Source organism: Podarcis bocagei, assembly GCF_964188305.1.
Source record: "Podarcis bocagei genome assembly, chromosome: 10".
Taxonomy (NCBI): domain Eukaryota; kingdom Metazoa; phylum Chordata; class Lepidosauria; order Squamata; family Lacertidae; genus Podarcis; species Podarcis bocagei.
The window spans coordinates 24276397-24303827 of record NC_138135.1 but is presented as its reverse complement, the minus strand read 5'-3'; the positions used below and the strand labels follow the sequence as shown (position 1 = coordinate 24303827).

At 44.4% G+C, this 27431-nt stretch overlaps 2 protein-coding genes across 8 annotated transcripts in view; both read left to right on the top strand.

The window, feature by feature from the left end:
• DGKI (diacylglycerol kinase iota) overlaps positions 1 to 5123 on the top strand; it is a 275714-nt gene extending 270591 nt beyond the window's left edge. For all 7 annotated transcript variants that reach the window (XM_081212004.1, XM_081212007.1, XM_081212006.1 and 4 more), the window contains 3 exons: positions 927 to 963; positions 3805 to 3904; positions 4472 to 5123. In XM_081212004.1, coding sequence (XP_081068130.1) covers positions 927 to 963; positions 3805 to 3904; positions 4472 to 4588 — 254 coding nt within the window. In that variant the 3' untranslated portion in view covers positions 4589 to 5123. The remainder of the gene's footprint in view (positions 1 to 926; positions 964 to 3804; positions 3905 to 4471) is intronic.
• Positions 5124 to 26017: 20894 nt separating this feature from the next.
• Positions 26018 to 27431, top strand: part of PTN (pleiotrophin) — a 94385-nt gene continuing 92971 nt past the window's right edge. Inside the window, exon 1 of the mRNA XM_081212088.1 lies at positions 26018 to 26354. The gene's annotated coding sequence lies outside the window, so the exon portion shown is untranslated. The remainder of the gene's footprint in view (positions 26355 to 27431) is intronic.

Here is a 27431-nt window from a genome sequence, read left to right as displayed (position 1 = left end):
AAGGTGAATGGAACACTGCCCCACTGACCTCTGTCTGCCCTCGGTCACTCCCCACCTGCCTGCCTTCATAGCTACAACTACTTTAAAGGGTGACATTAACCATCATCTGCCTTCTCCTTTGTCTTAGGGTTGCTCTTGTAGAACTTGGCAGGAAGAGAAAGGGTGCAAACTAGCATTAGCTGGCCCTACCTGCCACTGGCTCTGGCTTGATCTACTGTTTGTCTTCCTCCCACCCTACTAGCCTCAATAGGCACCAAACACCAATGAATTTTAACACTCTGCATTGTATTTCCTTGTACTGGGAGTGGCCGCCGAGACCACATAACACTGGTCTTGAAAGACCTACATTGGCTCCCAGTATGTTTCTGGGCACAATTCAAAGTCTTGGTGCTGACCTTTAAAGCCCTAAATGGCCTCGGCCCAGTATACCTGAAGGAGTGTCTCTACCCCCATTGTTCAGCCCGGACACTGAGGTCCAGGTCCGAGTGCCTTCTGGCAGTTCCCTCCCTGAAAGAAGTGAGATTACAGGGAACCAGGCAGAGGGCCTTCTTGGTAGTAATGCTCACCCTGTGGAATGCCTTCCCATCAGATGTCAAGGAAATAAACAACTATCTGACTTTTAGAAGACATCTGAAAGCAGCCCTGTTTAGGGAAGTTTTTAATGTTTGATCTTTTATCATGTTTTTAATATTCTGTTGGGAGCCACCCATAAACCCAGCCAGATGGGTGGGGTATTAATAATAATAATAATAATAATAATAATAATAATAATAATAATAATAATAATATATTTCCACTTAGTGTATTGATATGTACCATCTAAAGGGGAAGGAAGTGAAAATCCTCAGCATGCCCCTGAATTGGAATCCATTTTGTGTTGATGAACTTGAGGATTGCCATGTGATTTACCTTGTTTCCTTTGACAGGTCCTTCTGAGTTAGTGGATATGACAGACAGTGAAACGTAAGTCCTGACCACTTGGCTCTTCTATTTCATTGGTTTCATTCCAACTCACTTTTAGGTGTGTCCATTGGTCTCCTTTATTTTTTTAACCAAGCACCTCTTAAAATAACCCAAAAAGCAGTGACTTCCTGCTGTTTCTTTCCAGTTGCATAATAATGTCTTTCCTAAACCGCAAAGCATATGTAGATAAAGGGGCAAGCTTCACATTGATCGATGCAGATCTTTTTCGCTAGCTTCCTCTAACTTCCCTCTTGTACTGCGAATTCCGGTGGTTAATGCATAGAAAACACAGAGAGTAGACACTGAAAAGATAGATGTACTATTCCCCTCTCTTTTGTAGTATATACTGAAATGGAGATTCTAATCTAGGGCAGGCAAGCCAGTGCAGTGTAATGGTTAGAGTGTTGGACTAGTAACTGGTAAACCAGGGTCCAAACCTCATAGAATCATAGAGTTGGAAGAGACCACAAGGGCCATCGAGTCCAACCCCCTGCCAAGCAGGAAACACCATCAGAGCACTCCTGACATATGGTTGTCAAGCCTCTGCTTAAAGACCTCCAAAGAAGGAGACTCCACCACACTCCTTGGCAGCAAATTCCACTGTCGAACAGCTCTTACTGTCAGGAAGTTCTTCCTAATGTTTAGGTGGAATCTTCTTTCTTGTAGTTTGGATCCATTGCTCCGTCTCCGTGTCCGTGTCCACTCAGCCATGAAGCTCACTGGGTGACCTTGGGCCAACCACTGTCTCCAGTCTAACCTACCTCACAGGGTTGTTATGGGGAAACAAATGGGGAGGGGAGAGCAATGTACACCACCTTGTGCTCCTTGGAGGGGAAAGGCAGTACAGTGGTGCCTCAGTTTATGAACTTAATCCATTCTAGAAGTCCGTTCTCAATCTGAAACCGTTCTTAAACCAAGGCTCGCTTTGCCTAATGAGGCTTCCCACCGTTCAGATTCTGTTCTTAGACCAAGGTAAAGTTTGCAAACCGGGACACTACTTTCGGTTTTGCGGAGTTCGTAAACCGAATAATTCGTAAACAGGGCTGTTCTTAAACCGAGGTACCACTGTATATAAAATGTAATAAATAAATGAAATCAGTGTGGTGCCCTTCAGATGTTACAGACACCATTCCCTCCATCCCTCCAATCCATAACAGTCATTGGTCCCCATATGTAGATGAAAGCCAAATGACGCAACAGCCTTGCTGAAGTAAAGAAAGTATGTCTATGGTCACAGCCTAGATGGGAGGTTGCCCAGGAACCCTGCGTATGCTGTCTTGAGTTCTGTGGAAGAAATTGGGTGTGGGGGATGAAAACAGAAAAGGAGACAGAAGCCAGGGAGTAGAAGTTACTCCAGATTAGTTAATGCAGCTATGAATTTGTGTATGTGACATTAGTCATGTCTTAATTCTCCCACCCCCCCAGTGTTTTCTGCTAACATTATCCTAGTCGTTTTAGTAGAAATGTTCTGGAAATAATATCTGGTTTCTCCTCACTGCACTCATTGTCTGAAGAAAAGAAAAGGGTATAATATAGTTTTTTGTGTGTTTGTTTTATAGAGCTAGCATTGAAGTTAAGTGAAAATTTGTCTCAGAATACGCTTTGATGAAACACGAATTTGAAAAATGGAAAAAGCATTGCTGGTGTTGGGTTTTTACCTCGGGTGTTATTTTGTGACTATCAAAATCTCTGCATTTGCATCTTCTTATCTGAAACTTGTTGCATTATATTCTGAACCTGTTTGTATCTGATACGAAATCAATCCACCTGCCTATTGCAGAATCCAGTTTATGAAACATCAAAAAGCCCATTCCCAACAAGTTAATCACACCCTTGTAAAACTCATCAGGAATTCTGGGAGCCAATAATCCTGTTCTTAAGTGCCATCAGTCATCCCTCCTATTAAACACAAAGTGCTTAGCTCAAATGTGGTACTAGATTAATTAATGCCCTCTGGTGTCTTTTTGATGGCTGCTGTAACAGCCTAGGAAGAAAAGAAAGGGAAGAGTAGGAGAAAAAGCACTCCCAAGAACTCTAGAGCTCCAATCCTTCCAAGCAATGCAAAGATAGCTAATAGACTTTGGTTCTGCTTAGCTTATGCCAGCATCTCTCTGCCTTTGAAAAGGAAAGGCACAATTTATTCCCTTCTGTACCTGCAAAGGTTCCAATATGGGGACTCAAATAACCTGTCCATTAGACAGCCTATGAGAATTACAATTTTGCATTTGCAGGCGCTGCTAAAGCCTTTGATTCAAGTCCAAGCAGAGACATGGCCTTGAAGTTGCCTTTTGATATTAATTTAAATTGGAGCACTGAGGTTTCAACATAATGCATATCTTTTTTTCCAGGATGGTGTGAAAGGAGTGCTCGAGTTGGAGTGTGTCACTCAGTCCCTAAAGGCAAAGAACTGTGTGATATAAATGATTCCAGATTTAAAGTGTTTTTCAAAAAAAAAATTAAAGAGCACAACCCCTAGGCAGAAGCCAAACAGACTGGCCAGAGGATGTGGGGGGGAGAGGGGTAACTCAGAGGCAGGAAAGGGGGAAGCTCACTACTGTTAGGGAATTCAATGAACAGGGCGGGGGGGAGCATTCTTGTAGCTGGTTCAAACTGGAGCTTTAGTCTGGACAGCAACTTAGCATTCAGTACATTGCTTTCAGCATGCTAATAATAATAATAAAAATAAATCCATGAACACAATTGACAGCACCAAGGAGCCAGAGATCAAGACTTTAAAAAGTGTCTGTGTCAGCAGTACTTATAAGGGTGCCCTGGTAAAAGTGATTAATTGCAAAAAAAGAGTGATTCTTATTGATAGTTTTCTCTGTTGTACACACACAGGGGTGAGACGGCACTGCACAAGGCAGCCTGCCAGCGCCACCGTGGCATCTGCCAGTTATTGGTGGAGGCAGGAGCGTCATTGAGGAAAACGGATTCCAAGGTAACCAAACCAAACAAACCCATTTCAACAATGCTGTGGACAAGTGAAACCAAGATGCATCCAACTCAGCCAGAGAAACGGCAAAAGCTTATTTGGGAAGTGCCAAGTGAACATTTTCTTTATTTATTTATCTATTCATTCATTTACAAACTGTTTCAGGAAAGGCCCTCACAGACATTCATTATAATTAATTTACTTCCAAGTAAGTACGATTGAGACTACGGTCTCTTAGCTAATCAGTTTCTTTACAGGGACTACCGTTGCTTTAAACCAAGTGCACACCTTTGTGACCAATCAAACCAAAGACATCTGGTGGGTTGCTCTGTGTGATGACTCATCTAACTACCTGTCTGCCCACCATTACAAAAAACAACAACAATGGGGCTGTCAATAGGGCTACACAGGATACTATTCTAATTTCAGTTATTCACATCAGAGGGTAATGCATTTGTTGTAGCCAAACAAACCAAGCATCTGTTTGGTTTGATGCTGCTCAGTGTTGTGTTGTTCCCCAGGCTATTTCTAAGCCCCTCTTCTCTTTGTCTGTCTGTCTCTCTCTCATTGTAGGGTAGGACACCTCGAGACAGGGCGCAGAAGGCTGGGGACCCAGATCTAGCCTCGTATTTGGAGAGTCATCAGAACCACCAAGTGGTTCCCCACGAGGACCTAGAGACTGCAGTGTGATATTTGTGGTGTGTGTGAGAGAGAAAACCCTAGGAGATCATGAGGCTGCGCCTGAGGCGTTCTCGGGTGTCATGTGAGGAAGGAGCTAATGGAATCCATGCATCTCTCGCTCTCATGCAAAATATCTGAGAAGATGCCACCAATTTCTAAGGGCTACGGAGACTTGCCACGGAACTCTCATGTTCCCAGATGTTAGCCTGCGGGGTAGTAGAAGGAGACTCAAAGGTCTGTGGAATCCATGGGCCAAGGAAACTTACTATTACTGCTCTCAGCAAGTAGCATGAACATCTCTCGTGTTCCTCTGTAGAAATTACTTGGAAAAAGAAGAAGGAAGGAAGGAAGAGTGCAGGGGAAGAAACAAAGTAACACAGATATCCATAATCCCACCAAACATTTTCCAACTATGACTCCTTGCCATGAACCTTTTGAATTTCCTTATGTTGACCCAACATTTTTCCTTCTTCACGCTTGCTTTCCACATTCCTTCCTCTTCAGTTTCCACAGTTGCACCTCAGTAAAGTGGTGTTTGCTTATCGGTGTGCTAAATCTTCATGGCTGCTCGGGAGGAAGGCAACGCTTTGAGGTGAGCCCTGGGTTTCCTTGGAAAGGCTGCACCTCTAAATAATAAGTTCTCACCTCATTGTCCTTCAGAGATTGCATTGCCAGATCGTTGCCATATTGAATACGCACCAGAGCTGTTTCCAAACCCATCACAAAATGTATTATGAATTTGAGAGCGCACAAAGGCTACAATGTAAGGGTGGACCTGACAGAACTAGGTCAGGTTGTAGACTTGTCTCAAAGAGTATGCTACTCTTACTCAAATTCCTTTGGCATTCTGCAAAATTTCCCAGATGTTTGGTCTTAGGAGGAAACTCCACAAATTTGCTTCAGAGTTTGTTTTTGGCAAAATCTGATCACAACCTATGGATATGCTGAATTTCCTTGAGAAACTGTGCTCATCATAGTCACTTTGGGGGTCATTCTAGCAAGACATCTCAGCTCCCTCTTTGCTGACCACAACAAGCTGGCCATGCTTTGTCCCTGAATCTTGTCTGGAATTAGCCACATTTGGGTACTTGAGAAAACATTTTTAGGCTGCAAGAGATCAGAGAAAAATAAATAGCCATGCAGAGTATTTGATTAATGAACTTCAGCTTTTGCTTTTAATGACTACTTGAAACTAAACTGAAAACATTTGCTGTCAAAACTTGGCTTGGTGGCAACAAGAAAGGGAGGAAAGTCACATAAATCTCCCTCTCTCTTGTTCTCTCTCATTCACACACACTCTCTCCCACAAAATATACACATATTGACACTGCAGTGCTAAGTGTGTTTGCTCAAGTCTCTCCTAATTCAGTAGGGAAGTGTGTTCAGGACTGCAGCCTAAAATTCCCTTATGGTGTAGAATATCAACTGCTGTATGCATTCAGACATACAGAAGTTAAAAACAACAACGTTCCCAATAATTATGGGACAAGTGGTATGCAGTTGCTTTGCCTCTGCTGCTTTCTCTAAGGTAAGAACTTTGTGATGAGGCCTGAAATGATGCCCTCATGCTATATTTCCTGTCTCTAGGATATTACCATAATAATAAACCCAACAGCTGCCTTGCCCCGTTTTTACATGAAGCATATGGTGTTAATTGCCACAGAAGCAGAACATTTCAGCCTGATTCCCCCCCCCCCATGGCCAATTCTGATCAGAAAAAAAGCAAAGCCCAACCCTAGGATGAATTCGGGATGATTTTGCTGCTGGCAATAATAGTTGTATCTCTTGCAGTGTGACTGCCCATAAATCCTCTCACAATTTCACTGAACAAAATTATGTTGTGAACCAGCTTGAGATCTGCGGATCGAGGGGAGACACAGAAATAATAACAATAACAACAAAAATACCCATCAGAGTATTTTACTCCAGCATTGGACCCGCTCCCATTTCAGGGCCATTCCCCAAGGCTTGGGTTGACATAATCCCAGTGCAGATGAACCTATTGTCCACAAAACCTTGGGGCAGACACCAGCTGAGCTGCGCTCCCTGGATCTTTCTGATCTTTTCTCTTATGGTGGTCTTACAAAGAACTGTCCCCATCTATTTATGTGGCCATTCTAGCTTCTGTCCCAAATGAAAGAATGAAGACTGGGCAGAACACCATAGTATTCTGAATGTGGTTTGCTTGCCATAGCACCAATTGTATTGGCACAATGCTGTATATACTCAGTATTTGACAGTAAACTCTCTGATGCAGCTACAACAAATGAAGCAAGACAGCAAGGCGTTTGCTTAATTTAGCAAGTTTAAAATGGTAGCAAGAGGCTCCATTGGTACGAGGTACTCCCCATGAGCCATTAAAGCTATGTGCTTCTGTAGGATATCAAGGTGGAGTTAACGAAAAATATCTTAGGGCTGCTGTAGCTCATAGGGGGTTGGCTTTCAATTCCACTGTGGTTTTGATTTCCCATAGCCAGACTCCAGCTTGATCTCAGCCTCTCTCAGTTCAGCCTGTGCATCCAGTTCAGGACATTTGCCCCCCCCACCCTTCCACTACAGATAGAAAAGGATGTTAGTGTCAGAATGGTAGCATTGTTCTTCCTTTGCAAAGGCCACCTTCCTCCTCCGGGAGACCCACACCCACCCACTGGGAGCTCAGTCAGGGGCAGTCACTGTGTAGCGGAAACAACATCCAGCATGGGAGCTGGATCAGAAATTGGCATTTAATCGTGCCTTTTAATATTCAAGGTGTCCGGAGGCACTTTGCAAAAGCAACATGTCAGCAACTGGCAGCCGGCATATCAACTGTGAGCTAGATAGAACTGCTATTATGTTCCTGAAATAGCTTAAAAGCAGCCAAGGGTGTTTGCATCTCTCTTTTCCCTCCAAGGAGGAGAGAGGTTAGGGCTGAGATTCTGTTGTGTTTATTTCAGCAGAGCCACGGCCTGTAAGGAACCCCACTATCCAGCAGTATTGTAGTCAGGTCTTGTTCCACAGAAGTATGATGGAACACAGCATTAGGCAAACACAGTTTATGGTTAAGAAGCAACATGCCTGTACACTGGGAGCTAGAGGACCATGGCGACTGCCTTTGTGGTGAAAGAATTTTACCAACCCCTTCCCAATGAATGGAAATGTGGTGGGGAGCATGGATCTTATTAAAATGAGCTGTGTGGCATATTCAGGACTAACTATTGTTTAAGATATTTGTTGATCCCTCTTCGTCCAAAGTTAACTCAGAGTGATGTATATCAAACATATCAACATCATAACACAAGCAACAGTGAAAAGAAAGATGGACAACTCATTAAAACACTTGATTCAGATATTTCTGAATCAAACTATTGAATCATGAGTTCAGAGCAACATGTGTGGTCTGATTTATTCCTATTAAGGCTCTCAACAACCCATGCACAGGACCTAAAGTCGTCCAGTTAGTTTTGGGGCAGTGGAGGATCTTAAGGTCTCATTTTTCAGTGGCTCTGTGTGATGCCAAAATTTGGTGCCTCCCGCACTCCATTCAAAATAATAGTTGCAGCATCTCCTGTGGCACCTCTGAGGCTCCTCACCTCTTGAGAGCCAGTGTGGTGTAGTGGTTAAGAGCGGTAGTCTCGTAATCTGGGGAACCGAGTTCGTGTCTCCGCTCCTCCACATGCAGCTGCTGGGTGACCTTGGGCCAGTCACACTTCTCTGAAGTCTCTCAGCCCCACTCACCTCACAGAGTGTTTGTTGTGGGGGAGGAAGGGAAAGGAGAATGTTAGCCGCTTTGAGACTCCTTAAAGGGAGTAAAAGGCGGGATATCAAATCCAAACTCTTCTCTTCTCTTCTTCCTCACCCAGTGTGACCAAACTGGTCATGCTCCCCTAAATCCATCTCTGTTTGGGGTTAAGCAGGGATTCAAACCAGTCTGCCTGGTTTGAGTTAAGGAGTGTGCTCTGTTCACTTCATCACACTGGCTTTCTCACTTGGCTGTCCATTTTCTCCCCCAGTCTGTACTTCACTGTGCTGGTGTGTCCATGCAACTTTTTGATAGCGCTTGGATTTACTGGCTGAGCACATCCGATCTCTACTCCGAATCCAGCAGAGCATGTGACACAAGCCATATGGTGAAATGTTGGGCAGAAAGCTTTAAAAAGCTCATTTTTATTCCAGTGCAGCCACCTGAACATCTGGCATAGTGCTAAAGCACTGAACCGGCAGTGTGTGATACTGCTTCAAGTCATGGATGCATGCCCACTAGTCATGCCCATGTCTGTGTTGCAAAAGGAGCAAGATATATGCATGCAGTCCAAGGAAAACATGACACACTGAGTCAGTCGGAGATTTTCCTCACACCTGCATCTTCTTAAAGGTGTACTCTCCTTCCACAGGATTTTACTTTAAACTCCCAAGCTTAATATACAGTGGGATAAACTCCTTTGAGAAGCACTGCAGAGGAAGATAAGGCCAGTCTCAGATGTCAGCAGGAATAGAAAGGTCCATCTTCTGGTCCAGAGAAGAGTCAGCAGCCAGTTGCATAGATGAATCTCTCTCCTCTCATAATGGTGGTCAAAGGAATCTGTGATTTTCTAGATGCTATTGGACCACACCTCCATTCATCCCTAACTATTAATAATAATAATAATTTATTATTTATACCCCACCCATCTGGCTGGGTTTCCCCAGCCACTCTGGGCCGCTTCCAACCAAATAGTAAAAACAATACAGTGTCAGACAAAACTTCCCTAAACAGGGCTGCCTTCAGTTGTCTTTTAAAAGCAAAACATATTTTTCGTTCCATAAGACGCACCCGACCATAAGACAGTTTTTAGAGGGCGAATGCAAGAAAAAAAAAATTTAAAGGGAGCGCTGAGCAGAGCCTGTATGCATCCCAGGCTCTGCTCAGCACTCCCTTTCATGAGCCACGTGGAGCGTGTGTGCGGCGCTTGCAGGTTTCCCCCCAGGAGGGAGAAGGGTAGCCCGTCACTTCCCCCACCTCCCGCAAAAGCCAGCAAGAGCCGCGCGCTCTTTAAGGGTGCGTGGCTCTTGGGGGCTTTTCCCCAAGGAGGGAGAAGGGACTGACTTGGGGGCTTTTCCTGCCTGCCTTCCGCCTGCATTTGCTCCATAAGATGCACATACATTTCCCCTTACTTTTTAGGAGGGAAAAACTGCATCTTATGGAGTGAAAAATACTGTAGTTGTTTATTGCCTTGACATCTGCTGGGAGGGCGTTCCACAGGGCAGGCGCCATTACCGAGAAGGCCCTCTGCCTGGTTCCCTGTAACCTCACGTCTTACAGCGAGGGAATTGCCAGAAGGCCCTTGGAGCTGGACCTCTGTGTCCGGGCTGGATGATGGGGGTGGAGACACTCCTTCAGGTATACAGGACCGAGGCCATTTAGGGCTTTAAAGATCAGCACCAACATTTTGAATTGTGCTCAGAAACGTACTGGGAGCCAGCAATGCCTATGCTGGCTGGAATCCAATAACATGGAGGTCTCCATCCCTGCTGTAACATCTGTTTTGTAGTTGAAGTGTACTGGGTGTTCTCATCCATTAGATATTAAACCTTTCCATATGTCTCATGGTCGGTTCACTAGAACACTGGGCAGGTGGCAGGATTGTGTGTGTAAGTGAAGAAGGTTTGTCTATGGCAAACAGGTTTCATGACATAGCTCAGTTGACTTTGGTCATTTGCTAGGGGACTATCCAATCTTCCCATAAGAGAACTGTACAATTGCATCACTTGACCATGGTAGGATCTTCACATGACCTGCTCAGCACACACAGAATGCAGTCTTACCCAGAAAGAGATACCCAAGGAGATATCCATTTGTTTAAGAATGCCCCCTCCCTTCCCTTTAAATCCCATCTCTCAGAGTTGAGTCTCATTTAAATGTCGTACTTGAGTCTGGAAGCCCAAATCTGTGTGCCTCATCAAACAAAATGAAGGTTGCATGCATACCCCCCCCCCCTTTTTGGTAGCATTTCTCTTTAAAATGCACACAAATAACCAGAGATCAGCCGAAAGACCACTGGCACTTTTTTAAATCGCACATATGCACCCTCCTTACTTGACATGCATTTTGTACTCACATATGGACACCCAAGTTCAAACCATCAGATGTGACTTGGCCCTTAGCAACTGCTGAAGTCTTTGAAAGGTTTGGGAAAGACTCCTTATTCGTGTGTGGGGCTGGAAACCCACTTTAATGTAAACAATATGAATTAAGTTTAATTTGTTTTTACAAAGCTGGTGTATTTGGATGACAATGCTCTTATAAGAGGAATATACTTCTTGGACGAGTAGGATTTATCTTGGCCTTCCACAATCTGGTGCTGTTTTGGCCCACAACTCCCATCAGGCCCAGCCAGCATAGCTAAGTTGATTGGGACAGATGCAAATCGCTGGGCTAAAAGCTCCAGAGGGCACCAGGTTGGGGAAGGCTGATTGTAAAGTATAGCCATCTACAAAACTGGCCTGGTCAGGACCCGATGATGTGAAATGTGGCTAATCCTAGATTGTCTTTGTTGCATTTTGGTTCCATTGTAACTCTTAAAACGGCTGTCCCATTCTACAGTACGGCGGGGGCAACAATATTTCATGTTATCAATAGATCACAATAAATGTGATTCTCTTTTGGAAAAAAAAATAATGGTTACGGTGGTTTTTTCATGTTTTGTCAATTAATGTGGGCGTGTTGATAATACTAACTTCATAGTTACTCCTGTCATTGTACATTTTTTTAAAAAAAGCTTACAAAGGATAAGAATAACCAAAATGTATCTTAGAACCTTTGCAAAGCCTCTGAAGTTCAACAGGGAAGGGGTCTGTCTAACCTCACTCAGGAGGGAGCTCTGCAACAGTGGGCCCACAGCACTGAACTCCATGGCTTCTGGTCATGTGCTGACTGGGGCTGATGGGAATTGGGGTCCAAAAGATCTGAAGCGCACCAGGTCAGCGGAGTTTGATCTAGATGATAAAACAGTAAGATGGTCTCATGCCCAAAAGAGTGACATATGGCTGGATGCTTTTCGAAAGCTGAGTTACCATCCCTTCCTAAGCCCAATCACAGCTTGTGTTGGGCTAATCAGGACCACCAGCCTTGCCCTGGTGTTTCCAAGTCACTAACCTGGCCTGGAAAAGGATGCTTTTCTAGGCCAAAAAGGAAGCCTCCCTTAAAACACAAAGTGCTCTTTGTTTGACATCCACATTAGTAATTCAATGGACCTACAGAAAGGATTTGTATTTCAAAATGGCAGATCAAGGAAAGGGAGACATTGAACCAAGGCCACTGTGAGAACATGGATGCCATTTTGCAATCTGCATTTATTTATTTTTATTTTTAAAAAGTCCTCATGAAAACTCATCTGTGAATTTATCCTAGTATATGCATCTTTCTAATACAATTTCACATAATATATCAATTTTTGCAAAGTAATTCCTCCTAATATAATGCATTTCATGCTATTTTCACCAATATATGCACGCTTATGCACTCTTTACCCCAGTATATGCATTCTGTGTACCACTGTGAGATCTTATGTTGAAGGGTGGTATATAAATTTAATAAATAAAATAAAAATATTTTCCCCTTGGCTGGAGATCCACAATACAAAATTCAGAGAAATGTGGATTTCAAAAAGTGTCTGTATTTCTGTTCACCTATTGCTTTGGAAATCAGGTAGGTCAGCCTGTAAATGCAAACAGAGTCAGATTTCTCCCTTGTCCCTAGCCCTGGCCCAGTGTTTCAGAAACATGGCTGTAAAACAGAAACAGCCTGGTTAGCTGGGGTATTGAAATGCAATTTCCTTCAAAATTAATTTGTGGAGCAACTCATCCAGTGGGCCACTGTGAGAACAAGATGCTGATCCAGGAGGACTCACCTGACGTCTTTAACAACAAAGGACAGCCATGCTTTGTTTTCTTGGCTTCGCTGTTCCTTGCAGGCGCTTGGTTCCTGCATTGCTCTGTCGTCACATCGAATTTATTGCCTTGAATGCTATTAAAACTATTATGTTATGGGTGCAATATCTAATGCCCGGCACGCAGAACTTATCAATATCATCATTCTGTGTTACAGAAGGGACAATTTTATATGGGAATGAATAGTGTTTTATGAGACTGTCATTATGCCTAGCTGAGTGGCAATGTGCTCTGATCGATAATAGAAGCCAGATTTATGTCTTTGACCCTCTGTTTTATTACCGACTGCGGGGGATGAAGCTCAGCAAGGCATTGTTTGTCCATCCTATTAATTATAATGCTCTGGCTCTGAGCTGTTTTCAAATCCAGATTGTCATGAATTTCATTGTGCAGGATGCATTCAGAATGCATCAAATATAAGATTTGTGACTCCTGGGTTGCCAGTAGTACATGTGAAAAGGACCTAGGGGCAGACGGAGGTCTGTTCTTAACCTGAAACTGTTCTTAACCTGAAGCACCACTTTAGCTAATGGGGCCTCCTGCTGCTGCCACGCCGCTGGAACACGATTTCTGTTCTCATCCTGAAGCAAAGCTCTTAACCCGAGATACTATTTCTGGGTTAGTGGAGTCTGTAACCTGAAGCGTATGTAACCCGAGGTACCACTGTATCTAAATGGCTGTCACATGGAAGCACTGCCAGAGGGCTGCTGGAGTGCCTTCTTGTATGTTGGTATGAATTCACTGTAAGAACACCAGGAACTGAGAATTCCTCATAATTCCTGATGGTCCTGGAGCAGGCAACTTCAGTCCAGTAATCATTGTGAGCTACTGGGGAGCATTGAGTACTTTGAGAATATCAAAAGGACTTCTTTGCAGAGTGCATAGTTAAACCGTGGAATTTGTCCCCATAACATGTAGTGCTGGTCACCAATTGGGATGGCATTAAAAGAGGATTAGATAAATTCATGGAGACTAAGCCTGTCAATGGCTACTAATTATGATGGCCATGTTTTTCCTCCGCTGTTGGAGGCAGTATGCCTTTGGATCACAGTTCATCATAAGATCATAGGACAGTAGAGCTGGAAGGGACCACAAGGGTAATCTAAGTCCAACCCCCTGCAATACAGGAATCTTTTGCCCAACATGGGGCTTGAACCCATGACCCTGAGATTAAGAGCTTCATGTTCTATTGACTGAGCTATTCCAGCAGCTAGGAATAATGGGTGAAGAAAGAGCTGTTGCACTCAGGCTCTGTTTGTAGGCTTTCCATAAGCATCTGGGATGGCCACTGTGAGAACAGAAATGCTGGACTAGACGGTCCTTTGGTCTGATTCATCAGGGCTCTTCTTATGTCATCACACATGAGGGGAAGAGAGGATAGGGCATGTTTTATAAACGGTTCCTGAATTACAACTGGCACATCCCTAGTGATACTGCTGGAAAGGAAGTTTTGAACCTTCCCCATTTTCTTTTTAGAACATTTTTCAGTCCCACAATGAAAGATGCAAGCTGAAAAGGAGAACAACAAAATATGTCTCCAGTTAAGATTTTATGACCATCCAGAGCCCCAGAACTTGTTGATATCATATCATTCAACCTCACATCTGTTCCAAGTGCTGCAATAATATCACAAAGGGCTCATTCATGCCATCTGACCACACTGCAGCGTATCCCTGAGATGTGTATCGAGGGGCTGCCAGCTGGCAGAGAAAAGCTGTGGAGGGCAGGGGGAGAGTGGCAATGCTGTGCTTTAATCCAGAACTGGAGTTCAGATGGAATGGATGAGTTGAGAGAAAAGTCTGCAGAGGTTGTTTTCTCTCTCTCCTGTAAGTGGAAAAGTATTTTCTTTCCTATTTTTGTCTTCAATTCCCAATGCATACAAAGCCAACTTGATCACTGAGTTCACAAACAGAGGTTCTCAACTGGAGTGGAAAGAACAAAAATAGAAATGTTAATTTTTTAAAAGATACACTTTCTATCTTGGAGACTCTTGCAGAATTGTATAAAAAATAAATCACGAAGTAGAATGCTGTCAAGTGATTGCTTTCCCCTCTCAACAGGAAAAGATGAGTGCTTCAGGCAGGTACGAATGATTAGGAACTCAAAAGAATTTGCTGAGCACACAGACCAAGTCAACCAAAACAGTCCCTAATTGTTATATGAGGCTGGCTGTTTCCTTGAAGAAAGATGGTGATTGACTTGTTTACATAAACAGGTCAATGCTCACCTTGCTCCAGGAAAACAAGAAGTCTTGTGTAATAATGATGAGTGATCCATCTTAACAAAACCATCAATTAGTTCTGGAACATTAGTTGCACTTTGCAAAGATAGCCATGCAACAGTTAAAAATATGACCCTATACACTGTCACCAAGCCATGGTCTAAACCACTGAGCCTCTTGGGTTTGCAGATTAGAAGGTTGGCAGTTCGAATCCACACAACGGGGTGGGCTCCCATTGCTTTGTCCCAGCTCCTGCCAACCTAGCAGTTCAAAAGCATGCCAGTGCAAGTAGATAAACAGGTACCACTGTGGCAGGAAGGTAAATGGCGTTTCTGTGCGCTCTGGTTTCCATCACAGTGTTCCTTTGCACCAAAAGCAGTTTGGTCATGTGGGCCACATGACCCTGAAATCTGTCTGTTGCAAACGCTGGCTCCCTCGGCCTGAAAGTGAGATGAGTGCCACAATCCTATAGTCGCCTTTGACTGGACTTAACTGTCCAGGGGTCCTTTACCTTTTTTACCTATACCTGAAACTGTCATGTCTAACAACAGGCCACAGTTTGCAGGATGTGACTCTATAAACAATTGTTCCAGCAGGAAGCTGTGGCTGATGGGACTTGTAGTCCAAAATATCTGAATGGTACCAGTTTGGCAGATCCTGTATTAGTGTTATAATTCTCTTGCTTCTTCAGGTGTTCATCTTTTCTGTTGTACTACTTCTCCTTTCCACTTCTTTGATGGGGCTCGCATTTCTTGTATAACTTATACCAGCCAGTTCCCTTGAACTTCTCATGAGGCAGGACACTCCTTTGCAAAATGACGAAGAAGGCTAGCATGATCCACGGAACCAGATGGAGAAAAAGCCAGTTGTAGGGCAGGAAGCATTTGGACCAGGTACCCGGAAGTTTTCCGCGGAAAGTCTGCAGTAGGAAGGGCAGCACATTCCACCAGGATGTTGAAGAGGAAGAAATTCTTATCACGGTGGTGGGAAAACACTGACCTCTAGGCATAATTTGGTCCATGGGGTCATTTCCCCACAAGCTGTGATCACTATACCTCTACCTGCTATAAAGGTAAAGATGTGGCTCCCTGCCAAAAGTAGGGTTTCCAAGCCCCACCAATCAGTATGAGCCATGGTGATTGACAGATGGTCAAGCTACCTATCTGTCAAAACAGCCAACAGGCTTTGGGGGAGGTTAGATTCTGGCCCACCAACCCAATCCAATTCCCCATCCCTGGCTTATCAGGACAAATTGAACCAAACAGGCAGCATCAAGCAGCAGGTTCAGGTAAGGGACCTTTCAATTGCTCCCACATGTGATTATCGTAAGGTATGGAAATGTGGTGGTCCACAGAGAAATGAATGTTGATTTTCAGTATAATAAAGTTTGAGAGCCACTGGCATAAAGCAGGATGTGATCTCTTCCCACTGTCATTCTTGGCTCAAAGCAAAATCTAGTCTCCACTCTACCTCCCGAAGCAGGTGAGTGCTATATTTTAGGGAACAACTGCTTTTCTTCTCCTGTCGTGAGATTGCTCTGCTGTTTCTGATGAACAATGAGAGATTTGTGCAGAAGACGGTGCTAGTAGAAGAAACTCTCTAAGGAGCCCAGTGTAAATAAGAGTCAGTGTAAAGCAGTTGGCTGAAAGGCTGAGCAACAGATCTGAATGTTCCCAGTCCAAATATTGCCTCTGGTATGAACTCAACAGATGGCTTTAGGCAAGATACTTTCTCTCAGCTTCAGCCCTTTATATCATCAACATGGGGATAATAATACTTACCTTGCAGGGTTGTTACAGGGATATCTGTGACAATACAGCTGAAATGTTTTGAACACTCTAAAATGGGGCAGGTAGCGATTTGGCTTTCTACCCAAAGTGGGGTTCGCAGTCAACTGATCACCAGCCCTGTGCCTTTGCACATGTGGTTCGATTTCAAGCTGCACAGGTAAGGAAAAACACATCACCTGTCAAAATGGTCCATGGGGGTTGGGTAACCTAAGGATCCAGCCCCTTGGTTGCAAAAAGTTATCCACCTTTTCCTCTGCTGCTATCCTATGTTGTCCCTTCTAATCTCTTGCATTTCCCATCCATTTTTAAATAGTCAATGTTCTGCACTGTGCTGTTGTTTCAGCACCATTTTCTGTGAAGGGTTTATTTTTTCTATAAGGTGATCCCAGCCAATCAGGAAATCACATAGTGAACAGGATGATGTCATTGACTCACATAGCCTATCCAACTGATGTGAGTGAGGGCAGATGAAGCTGCATTTCATGTACTTCTTCTTTCAGCCCCATTTTGGGTCCCAAGAGGAAGAGCAATGGGCAAATTCCTCCATCTGTACTTCAGCAAGAAAGACACAGCAGTAATGACAACTTGGATGTCACTGAAAGAGGATACAACAGATTCGTGGGAATTAAAGCTATCAGTGGCTACTAGCCATCACTGCTCTGCTCTGCTTCCAGAGTTAGAGCCAGCAATGCTTCTGAATACCAGTTGCTGGAAGCCAAAAGACGGGTGAGTGCTGCTTGTCAGGAGCTCAGCCTACACTCGAGTAGGACTCTGGCAGAGACACATGCCTGACTGGCATGTTCCCTCCTTCCTGGTAGATTGTTCAGGAGCTTCATTAGCTTTCTTCAGACCGAACATCACAGCGACCGATGCCAACTGACACTGGCACACTTAGGTATCCCCAGAGTTTGCGCAACTTGTATGACAGACCTCAGCAACTCAGCATTTTGGCTAATCTACTTTATTTACATATAAACACACAGAGAGCACTGCAACATGGCTCCCTCTCTCTCTAGCATCAGACAGCAAAGAGAAAAAGAACAAAGGACAATAGTCCCACTTCACGGAACACAGTAACACAAACATCCTGTTTCCATCACTTCCCACTCTGTGGAGTCAAAACATATACCGTCATGTGATAGACAAAAATCCCGTGACTGCAGTCATGGAACAGGAATTCTAACACTGCTTGTGGGCTTCGCACAGGAATCTGGTTGGCAAGTGTTAGAACAGGATGCTGAACTAGATGGGCCATGGGCCTGATCCAGCTCTTCTGATGCTTTTATGTTCTTACCAGCTCAAACTGTTTGCCCAATCAGACCAGTACTGTCTCCTCTGACCAGCAGCTCATTCAGATGGAGCTGTAATACACTCCTTGTTTGCTTACTGCGCAGCTTGCAAGTCCTTCCCCAAGTTAAATAATACAAATATTCAATTATGGGTTACAAAAGGTGTTGGCTATGTTCTACCTCCACTGTCAGAGGTGGTATATACCAGTGGCTGGGAATCTCAAAGTACCACTTGGTGGGCAGAGTGCAGTTGCACTCAAGGTCTTGCTTGTATGCTTCCTATAGGCATCTGGTTGGCTGCTGTGAAAATAGGATTCTGGACTAGAAGGGCCATGTCCAGAATCCAGCAGGCTCATCTTATGCTCTTGACAAAGAGCATAAGCTGCCTCTCTTGAGCAGCTTGTAATCACCCTGCTTTCCAGGACCCCATTTTTCTCATCTCTCGTGTGTGTGTGTGTGTGTGTGTGTGTGTGTGTGCGTGCGCGCGCACTCTTGAACCATAATACATTGTGTTGCTTCTTGTGCTGTGTGTTGTTGTTTTTTAAGCTTATGGTACAGAATAAATGCTTTCCTCCTGGAAATCTTATCTGTAATTGACTGAGTCACTACATGAAAATCAAGAGAGAGGGGATGCAGCTTGGAGCACTTTTAAATTCCAACAGAAGCTGAAAGTCTGATCCCTCTCTCTCTGGAAGAGCAGATCAGTTGCTCAGAGTGTTTAGCTCTTGTTTCTCTCACTCTTCCTGTGCATCCTCTTAAGAGGAAATGTTCAAAAGGTGTAATGCTAACCACTCTGGGGACCAGTCCTATATTCATCAGCTGGAAAGTGTTATATTGCAAAACACACATATTCGAGCATTGAGGAATTCATTGCTGTTCTGGTATCTTCAAGGTCACGGTGACGTGATGAAGTTCTCTGAATGGAGTTTGATGAAACACCTCCCAGCGAGGCCAGAAAATACCTCTCATTTCCAGTATAGACCAGTTCCATCAGGCTCTGCCCTCACCTTTCAACTGCAGCAGCTATTCCATCAGGAGAGCAGTGGGACTGCAAGGCTTTTCCATCTGCTCAAAGAGCAACAACATTTGGGGCCTCCTCAGTTTCTCTTAGTTTCTCATTCTTCCAGCCTTCAATTCCGTCCTCCACATTTCCACATCTGTTTGAAAATCCATTATTATTATTATTATTATTATTATTATTATTATTATTATTATTATTAAAGAAGCCTCCATCAGAAAATTTCTCCCAATATACACATTTCTGCAAGCAATTTCCCCCACTATAATGCATTTTTTGTGTTATTTTCATTAACATATATACCTTTATGCATACTTGTTTTTATTGATAATTTTAATATTACTTGTAAACTGCTTAGAAGTTTTATTACGGACAAATGGCGTATATAAATTTTGATATAGCAGTTGGTGGAGCAAGAGACTCTTAATTTCAAGGTCATGGGTTTGAGCCCCACGTTGGGCAAAAGATTCCTGCACTGCAGGGGGTTGGACTAGATGACCCTAGTGGTCCCTTCCAAGTCTACAATTAAAACACAAAACACACACACTATGTGCCATTTGCAGATGCAGCCTTTGCATAAAAGCACGACTGCATTTCAGCTGGAAAAGCAGGAACTCAGGCTCCTTTACTCCCAGAGCAACAGGCATTACGTTTAAGTGCAAGAGAACCAGCAATGACTAAATAGGATGAAATTAATAGCAGGAGTTTGTTATTAAATATTACGCTGCCTTTGAAGGTACAATACAATACAAATATGTTTAATGGCATTACAGCCTTTGAAGGTATATCCAGTATTAATCCTGAAACACAAATATTGCAGCATTGTTGCTGCCAACAATGGTTAGACAATAGTGCGATTTATGCCTAATTTATGCCACCTTAATGGAGCCGTCATCTCAAGAAGTTGTATTGTTCCTGTCCCACTTGTGAGAAATAGCCTGAGAATTGCTGATCAGGAGAGCGGAAGGCTGCAGCGTAACATCCAAGACTTCTTCATGGATCACTGTAAACAGTGAAGAGGAAAGAGGCACGTGGGAATTTGATATCTACAGAACCCTGCTCCTTCTCATAACTTAGGTCAGGGATAAACATCACAGTTTGGATGACTGCCTTTGAAAGGTGGCTTGGGTCCAGGATACCTGAGGGAGGACTGCAGCTCAGAGGCTGAGCATCTGCTTTGCCTACAGAAGGTCCCAAGGTGGATCCTCAGCAGCTCCAAGGAAGAATGGGAATATCTGAAATCCTGGAGAGCTGCTGTCACTCAATGTAGACCATACTCAGCTATGTGGACCAATGATCTGGCTTGGGATAAGGCAATTTTCAATGCTCCTGGCAAGCAAGACTTACTTTGAAAATGGTTAAGTAGAGTTGATGTCATTGTAGAGACAAAGGTCACTTGGAGCAAGCCTGGGTGCTGAGGGCAAGGTGACCTAGGCAGCTGCTTCTTGCTCCAATTGCTGTTGAATCAGGAACTCGGGGCAACCCAACTGAAGCTTGTATCTGCTTCCTTGTAAGTCTCTGAGTTCAAAGCCCAGAGAGCAGGAAATTTGTCCCATGTAAAGTATTGCAAGTAGAACAGAAAAAAGAATCACCACAAACAAAAAGGAGGACCATACAAGGCTATCCTGAAGCAGCTAAATGATGTCACCCCATTGCGGGTTGTAAAGACTGAAACACTTTAAACTTATTTTTGAGAATGACACAGAAAAGCTGCTACCTTACAGGTCACTTTTTCTTTCTCTCGTACAGTACCAGCTGGTGCTGACTCCAGGTTCAAAATTACAAAGCCAGCTATTTTCTAGTCACATGTGCAGAAGTTATTTGATGTTAATGGTTCACGCAAAATGAAAATCTTATCAACCGGGGAAAGAATGCTTTTCGGATCACTTAACTGAGTTTTGGCCTTTTGTCTGCAAAATGTCAGAGAAGTGCATCTGCAAAAGAGACCATCCCATTTCTTTACTGAGGATTGCAAGCACATCTGAAAGTGGATGTGCCCATAGAAAGACTTTTGCTTTTCCCAGGTAGTCTTTCTGGGCCTGTTTTCCTGCTTCCACCTTTCTTCCATCATGGAACCCAAAGCTGGGTACATGTGATTGCCACACAGTCTCCCATCCGGGCACTGACCAGACCCAGACCTGCTTAGCTTAGGAAGCTGGTCACCTCATCTGCCTTTAGACCACAGCCTGTGCCAGTCTCTGCCGTGCAGGATCTGAAATAGTATGGTGGGTGGCTGTGCGCTCAATTCTGTTTAAACCTCCATAGGTTCCTCCATCAGCTTACCCGCCTGCCCCTCAAGCCCCAGAGGCTGACTAATTTCTAAGAAGAGATTCCTGTCATGGCACAGGCATGTTATGAAAGGTAGACCGAAAGCAGCTCAAGCCCCATGCTCGATATTTCAGCTAAATAATTCAGGATCGCTAATGGAAATCTGATCATGGTAGATGAGGTGGCAGCTGTGGGCACTCACAGCTGACGCTTGGCAGCTCAATAACTCTGAAAACAACAGTGGAGGAGAAGGTGGGGGTAAATCTTTAAAATGGTCATGTGTGCTCTCTCTCTCTTGTTTTCCTGGAATGGGGTTGCTCTCTCCCCCCCAGCTTTATCATGCTTGCAGAGGCTAAAGGCTGGCGTGGATGAAAGAAAGAAATTGATATTTCTGGGCCATCTGGAACAAAGGGATAAGATCAAGATGAGTTGACCTGCTGATGGAGCCATGTGTGCAATTTTGTTTGCTTTGAGAAAGAGAGAAAACTTTTGTTGGTGTGGTGTGGCCCTATTCCACTTAGTAAGCCTTTCAGACAGATCAAATAAGATGTGTGTGTGTGTGTGTGTGTGTGAGAGAGAGAGAGAGAGAGAGAGAGAGAGAGAGAGAGAGAGAGAGAGAGAGAGAGAGAGAGATATGCTTGGTGAAATATACTCAGAGTCCTGTAGTGATTTCATGCTCGTTATTGTAGCTTGTAAAACAGTGATTGAATTGCCCCTCAAACCTCAGGCTTTTATATATATTATTTACACAAGGAGTCCCGTCTGATTGGCTGATTCTGCTTCCCTCCTGGAGCCTGATTGGTCTTTCCCTGCAAGCCAATCAGTTGTTGCTTTCTAGGATCCTACTTGCCTATTGTTTTAGGATCCAAGATTAGTACATACCACTTGGGTATAAATACCAGAAGGGCCATCCATAGATCAGTGGTAGAAGGACATGCAGAATGACCCGGGTTTCTTCTGTAGCATCTCCTCTACGACTAGAAACTTGACTGCCAGTCAGAGTGGAGCTGGTATGAGTAACTTAATGCCCAAAGCTGAATGTGGCCCTCCAAGTTTCTTAACCCGGCCCATGGGACTCACCCCACATCCTCCCTAGCCATGCAGCCTTCTGGCACTGCTTCACATCCTCCTTGAGAGTTTTACCTAGCTGGAAAGTGTCCTTGAGGTGTGATCATGTCTCTCAGAGTAGCCTCCCTTGAAGGGTCCTTGTGGGGGTTAAATGGGGAGGGGGAGCAGTTTGGAGAAGAAGGTGGACTATAAATGCAATAAGTAAACCATCCCCAAAGAAGGATTGTTGAGATGATTTATGTACCTCCTTATGACATAAGGAATGTCATTTCAATGCATACTTTCAGTAGTGCAGTGATCTAGGAAACATACTTATTGATGAAATGAGGTGGAGTGCGCAGAAATCCCAACAGGCCTCAGATCTTATTTATGATGCGTGTTAGCTGTGATTCCAGAGGGCTAGACTAGATGACCCTTAAGGTCCCTTCCAACACTACAGTTCTATGAGTCTTAATGGAATGGGGTGGGGGGAAAGTTCCCAGCATCTCTTTGACACCTGGCTAGAGACTGCAAGCTCCCTCTTACTTCTGTAGCCACAGAACAGAGGGCAATTGATGATGCTATGTACTTACCATAAGTACCTCGCCATAGATGGTGGTTCCTGATGAAAGGCATTCAAAATTATATATGAGCCCCCTCCCAAACTAGGCTGCATCTGAGACATCAGATTAAGGTGGTATATTATATGCCTCATAATAGACACATTCATACCTGTCTCGAAACGGGTGAAGTTCTTTGGAATCATATTCCTTAATCCCACACTTGGGCATTTATTAAAGGAGAACACTTATGTTTTTACGAGAATAATTGCAAGTGTGCCAACATCTTCAGTTCTGAGGGGAAACATGCACCCCACAAGATGTCATATTGGACGGCTTTAAAAGAGGATTAAGTCGCATTCCTGGAGGGTAAGGCAATCAATTTTCCAGCAGCCATGATGGCTATGTTCCATCTCCACTGTCAGAAACAGCATGTCTCTGAATCCCACTTGCTGGGCATTGTATGTGGAGAGTAGGGCTGCCCATACGTCCAGATTTTCCCGGATATTACCGGGATTTCAAAGGTAGAAGTGACGTCAAGGGGGAATTTCCTTAAGGCGGAGGTTTGTCCTGGATCTTTGGCAAGTAAACCAAAAATCACTTTGGCTAAAAAAAGCTTGGGATGTCCTGGTTTTTACTTTTTGAAATATGGCAACCCTAGGAGAGGGGAGTTGTATTGTAGTCAGGTTCTGCTTATGACTTTTATCTGGGCATCTGATTGGACCAGAGTGCAGGGCCTTTGGCCTAATCCAGCAAGGCTCCTCTTATGTTCCCTTCCACAGATATTTTTGGGTACCTACCTCACCCCTTGGAGGACTAGCCTACTGGAGATGTTTGAAAGAAAGTAGCAGATTTCAGATGAACACTTATGCTAGCTTTTTCTATCCTTCTTCAAAGGAACTCCATCATACCTTCCCTTTTACTCAATGAACTGCCTCAGGAAGGCTCAGGCTTCATAGTCTATGGAGATTTCCCAGCATGCCTTATTCTTGACCGATTCTGATCCCCTTTTCCTTGCAGGCTGTTTTCTCAGTCTATTTGAAAGTAGGGATTTGACTTCGGCAACTTTTATCGCTTACCTCTCCTCCCCCACCCTCTCCTTAAAAACACCGCCTTTATACATAATCCATCTGAAACTGAAGAGCTTGAAGGAAGCCCTGAGGGCAAGAATCAAAACCTAAGCAGAGGAATGTTTTGCTTTTTGCCATCACCGGCGAACAAACACTTTTTCTCAAGGAGGTTTGGCTTCACTGGTCCACCTGCTTGCCCAAGCAGGCGTATTATGTGGTCTCTTAGGGGTGGTGAAATAAACTGAGACAGAACATCAGGTGTTGAGTGATAATCAGGCCAAATCGTTATTGAGGTTGGCATGGCAGTTGGGTAAGGAACAGTTGTTCTGCTGGGGCTGGGAAGTGCATAGCCCCTTCCCTGGGAGTCTCTGAGAATCGAGTTCTGTTGTGGTGCGAGCCAAGCCTCCAGGATCTCACTGGGTGACCAGGGTGAGAGATTCCTGCCAAGCAGAGGCCCTAACCCAAGCTTACTATTTAGTATTTCCTGCCCTATGCCCTTTCCACCCATGGTTCTTACCAAACCAGCCAATGCCTAATACAACTAAGCTGTATTTCACTGAGGGAAAGGTGGAAAATGCACCAACCAGAGGCCAGTTGAGGTTGGAAAGAAGAAATATCCTTTTCGGCCCTGTCAACCAGCGACTCAAAAAGCTCAGTGACAGTGAGACCCTAACCCAAGGGTGGGTGGGATGTTTGCAGGGCAAAATGGGACTCAAGTCTTGTGGACGAGGCCTTTCAAGGCTAAGAATAATGCTTAGTACATGTCTGAACCTTGCACCCCAGATGCATGTTGTCAATTGTCTTCATTTGCCATATTATAAGGCATATCATAATTCCCTCTGAAGGGGCAGGTATGTGGGTTGGGGTACTCCTGAATCATCTGCTCTTGCTTGAGGCTCAGGTGGCCTTGGTGGCACAGAGTGCCTTCCATCAGCTTCGGCTGGTGGCCCAGCTACACCCCTATCTGGACAGGGATGGCTTAACTCCTGTCATCTATGCTCTGGTAACCTCTAGGTTGGATTACTGCAACACATTATACATAGGGCTGCCTCTGAAGTTGGTTTGGAAGCTTCAGCTGGCCAGCTTGCTCCCTGGGTCAAGATGGTTTGAGCATATCACACCAATCCTGGCCCTACTGCACCAATTAGCTTCCAGGCCCAATTGAAAGTGCTGATTTGGACCTTTAAAGCCTTTGATGGATCAGGATTGCAATACCTCAAGGACTGCCTCTCCCTATCCCAGACTCTGCTGCATTCATCATCTAAGGCCCTTCTTCGTGTGTCTCCTCCACACAAGGTCCAGATGGTAGCAACATGGAAACAGGCCTTTTCTGTAGTGGCTCCCCATTAGTGGAATGCTCTCCACAGGAAGGTTCGCCTGGTGCCTGGCGGAAATTGTATATGAGGAGAAATTCACTGAAAAATGCTGGCGGTTTTTCATGAGGACTTCAAAAAACACCAAGTGATGTGGAAATGTGGAGAGCAGAACTTAATATAGTGGTACCTCGGGTTAAGTACCTATTTCGTTCTGGAGGTCCGTACTTAAGCTGAAACTGTTCTTAACCTGAAGCACCACTTTAGCTAATGGGGCCTCCTGCTGCTGCCGCGCCACCGGAGCACGATTTCTGTTCTCATCCTGAAGCAAAATTCTTAACCTGAGGTACTATTTCGGAGTTAGCGGAGTCTGTAACCTGAAGCGTATGTAACCTGAAGCGTATGTAACCCGAGGTACCACTGTATCTGAAAAAATGAGAAGCTGAGGAAATCTGAAATTGGCAGAATCACTTATCCCTAATTGTTGGCACTGGGCCCTTGTTTACAGATGTAGCTGTTGTGATCCTTTGTTCGTGTATGTGACTAAAATTGCAGTGTTCACCTGCGTAGACTGTTTGTTCAAGCTGTTTCCAGCTCTGATGAGCTTTGGCAAAATGCACCTCGGCCAGCTGTTGTGAAAAAGTGCTGACTTTTTGCTACGGACTGAGCAAAAAGGGTTGATACTCACTGGTTGCGCAAAAGCTTACAAACTGATTGGGTGCTTCCTGCATCTGAAGTTTCTGAGGAACTGAATAGTATCCTCTTACTTTCCCTCTGCACTGACTGAAGCCCCTTGAAAAAGATGTCATTCCTGATGGAGAGTTCCTCTCCGATTCCCCCCCCCCCCTGCTTCCTGCCTTTCCATCGGTCTTGGTGGGAGAGACTGCCCCTTGAGTGACCTGCTTTTAATAAGCTTCCCAGTCAGATCACATGAGGGAACTGTGCTCTGCTCTCCCCCCCTCCTTCCCTTTCTTTTCTCTCGCTCACTCAGTCACTCACAGTCTGCTCTTTCTATAGTCAAAGCAAGGATCAGGTTCCCTGCCTTGAGTAGAGAAATTCTGGGGGGGAAATTGAAAGAGGAAGAGGGTAAACTGAGAAGAAGAGGAGGAGGAGCAGAGGGACATTGGAAAAGGGGCAAAGGAAGAAAAGGAGTCAATAATTTTCGAGAAGGGGAGAAAAAGAGAGAGAAGCGGGAAAGTGCTGCATTTGCCGAGTGAAGGTGTAGTGAAAGCTCAGAAGTCCTCACGGGGGATTGAAGACTGTTTAACAGAGACGGGAGATTTTGCAACTCAAAGTAAGTACAAGTGGATTTGGTTTGCAAAGGCAACTGCTTGATCTCTCTTCCCCCCTCTTTTCAGTGTAAACGGGGGTGGATGCTCAGCAACAGACATCCTTAACTTCCAATGTTTCCATGGATTGAAGAAAGTTGATGGGGGACTTTGGAGTGGCTTCTGGATGTGTGTTTTGTGTTTTCCAACAGAGCGAGGGTGCTGTTCCTTCTGTGTAACAATAGCAGTGTTTGGTATTCCCCAGCAGAAGTTCACACTGAGTGCAGATAATATGAGCACCATTCATGAATTTATTGGGTCCTAGATGGGTGGCATGATGATGCACTGACCAGGCGAACCAGTTTGGGTCGACTCTGAGCAAATTACAAGGGGCAAAATGTGTGGGGACTTTTCCTGGGCTTTTCTCTCTGGTATCTTCTGCATTAACAGGCTGTAAGAGAAGTGTTAGAAGTGGAACGAGGGCCCAATTGTTCCCCTTGGATTCCTCCTGTTGTTTGAGCCCTGCTGGTGTATTGAGATGGGATGAAGGAGAGCTGAGTGACGTGCAGAAGAACCTGTTCCTCCACATCTCTACCCGTGGAGAGTGTGCGCTCTTGTACCCAGCCATAAGCAGAGGGGTGGAGCTTTCCATATACTCTCATCGGTACCAGCTAGTGTTGGTCACTTTTCCTTCCGCTCCATTGGATGAAATGACATTTAGAGGCTGACGGGGACAAGACTGCAGATGGTTGGATGCCAAGTGAGGTTTTCTAGCATAAAAAAGCAGCAAAAAGCTGCTTCTGCAACCCTATTTTCAAGAATCTAATTTAGCGGGAGTTTTACAAGGATGTTTATACAATGCAACTGTCACGAATGGGATGTTTTTAAAAGCTGCTTTTTTCTCCATGCCACATCCGCTTCCCAAGCTTGAAAGAACTTAGGGTAGTGTGTATATGTGTGTGATTGCGTTTTTAAATTTTATATCTTAACTTTTTTCTATGGAAGCTAAGGTGGCACCCAAGGAAGTCTAGACAGTGTCCCAGTGACACTGACCAGACCCAGGCTTACTGAGGTGCAACATGGTTGCCATCTTACTAAACTGT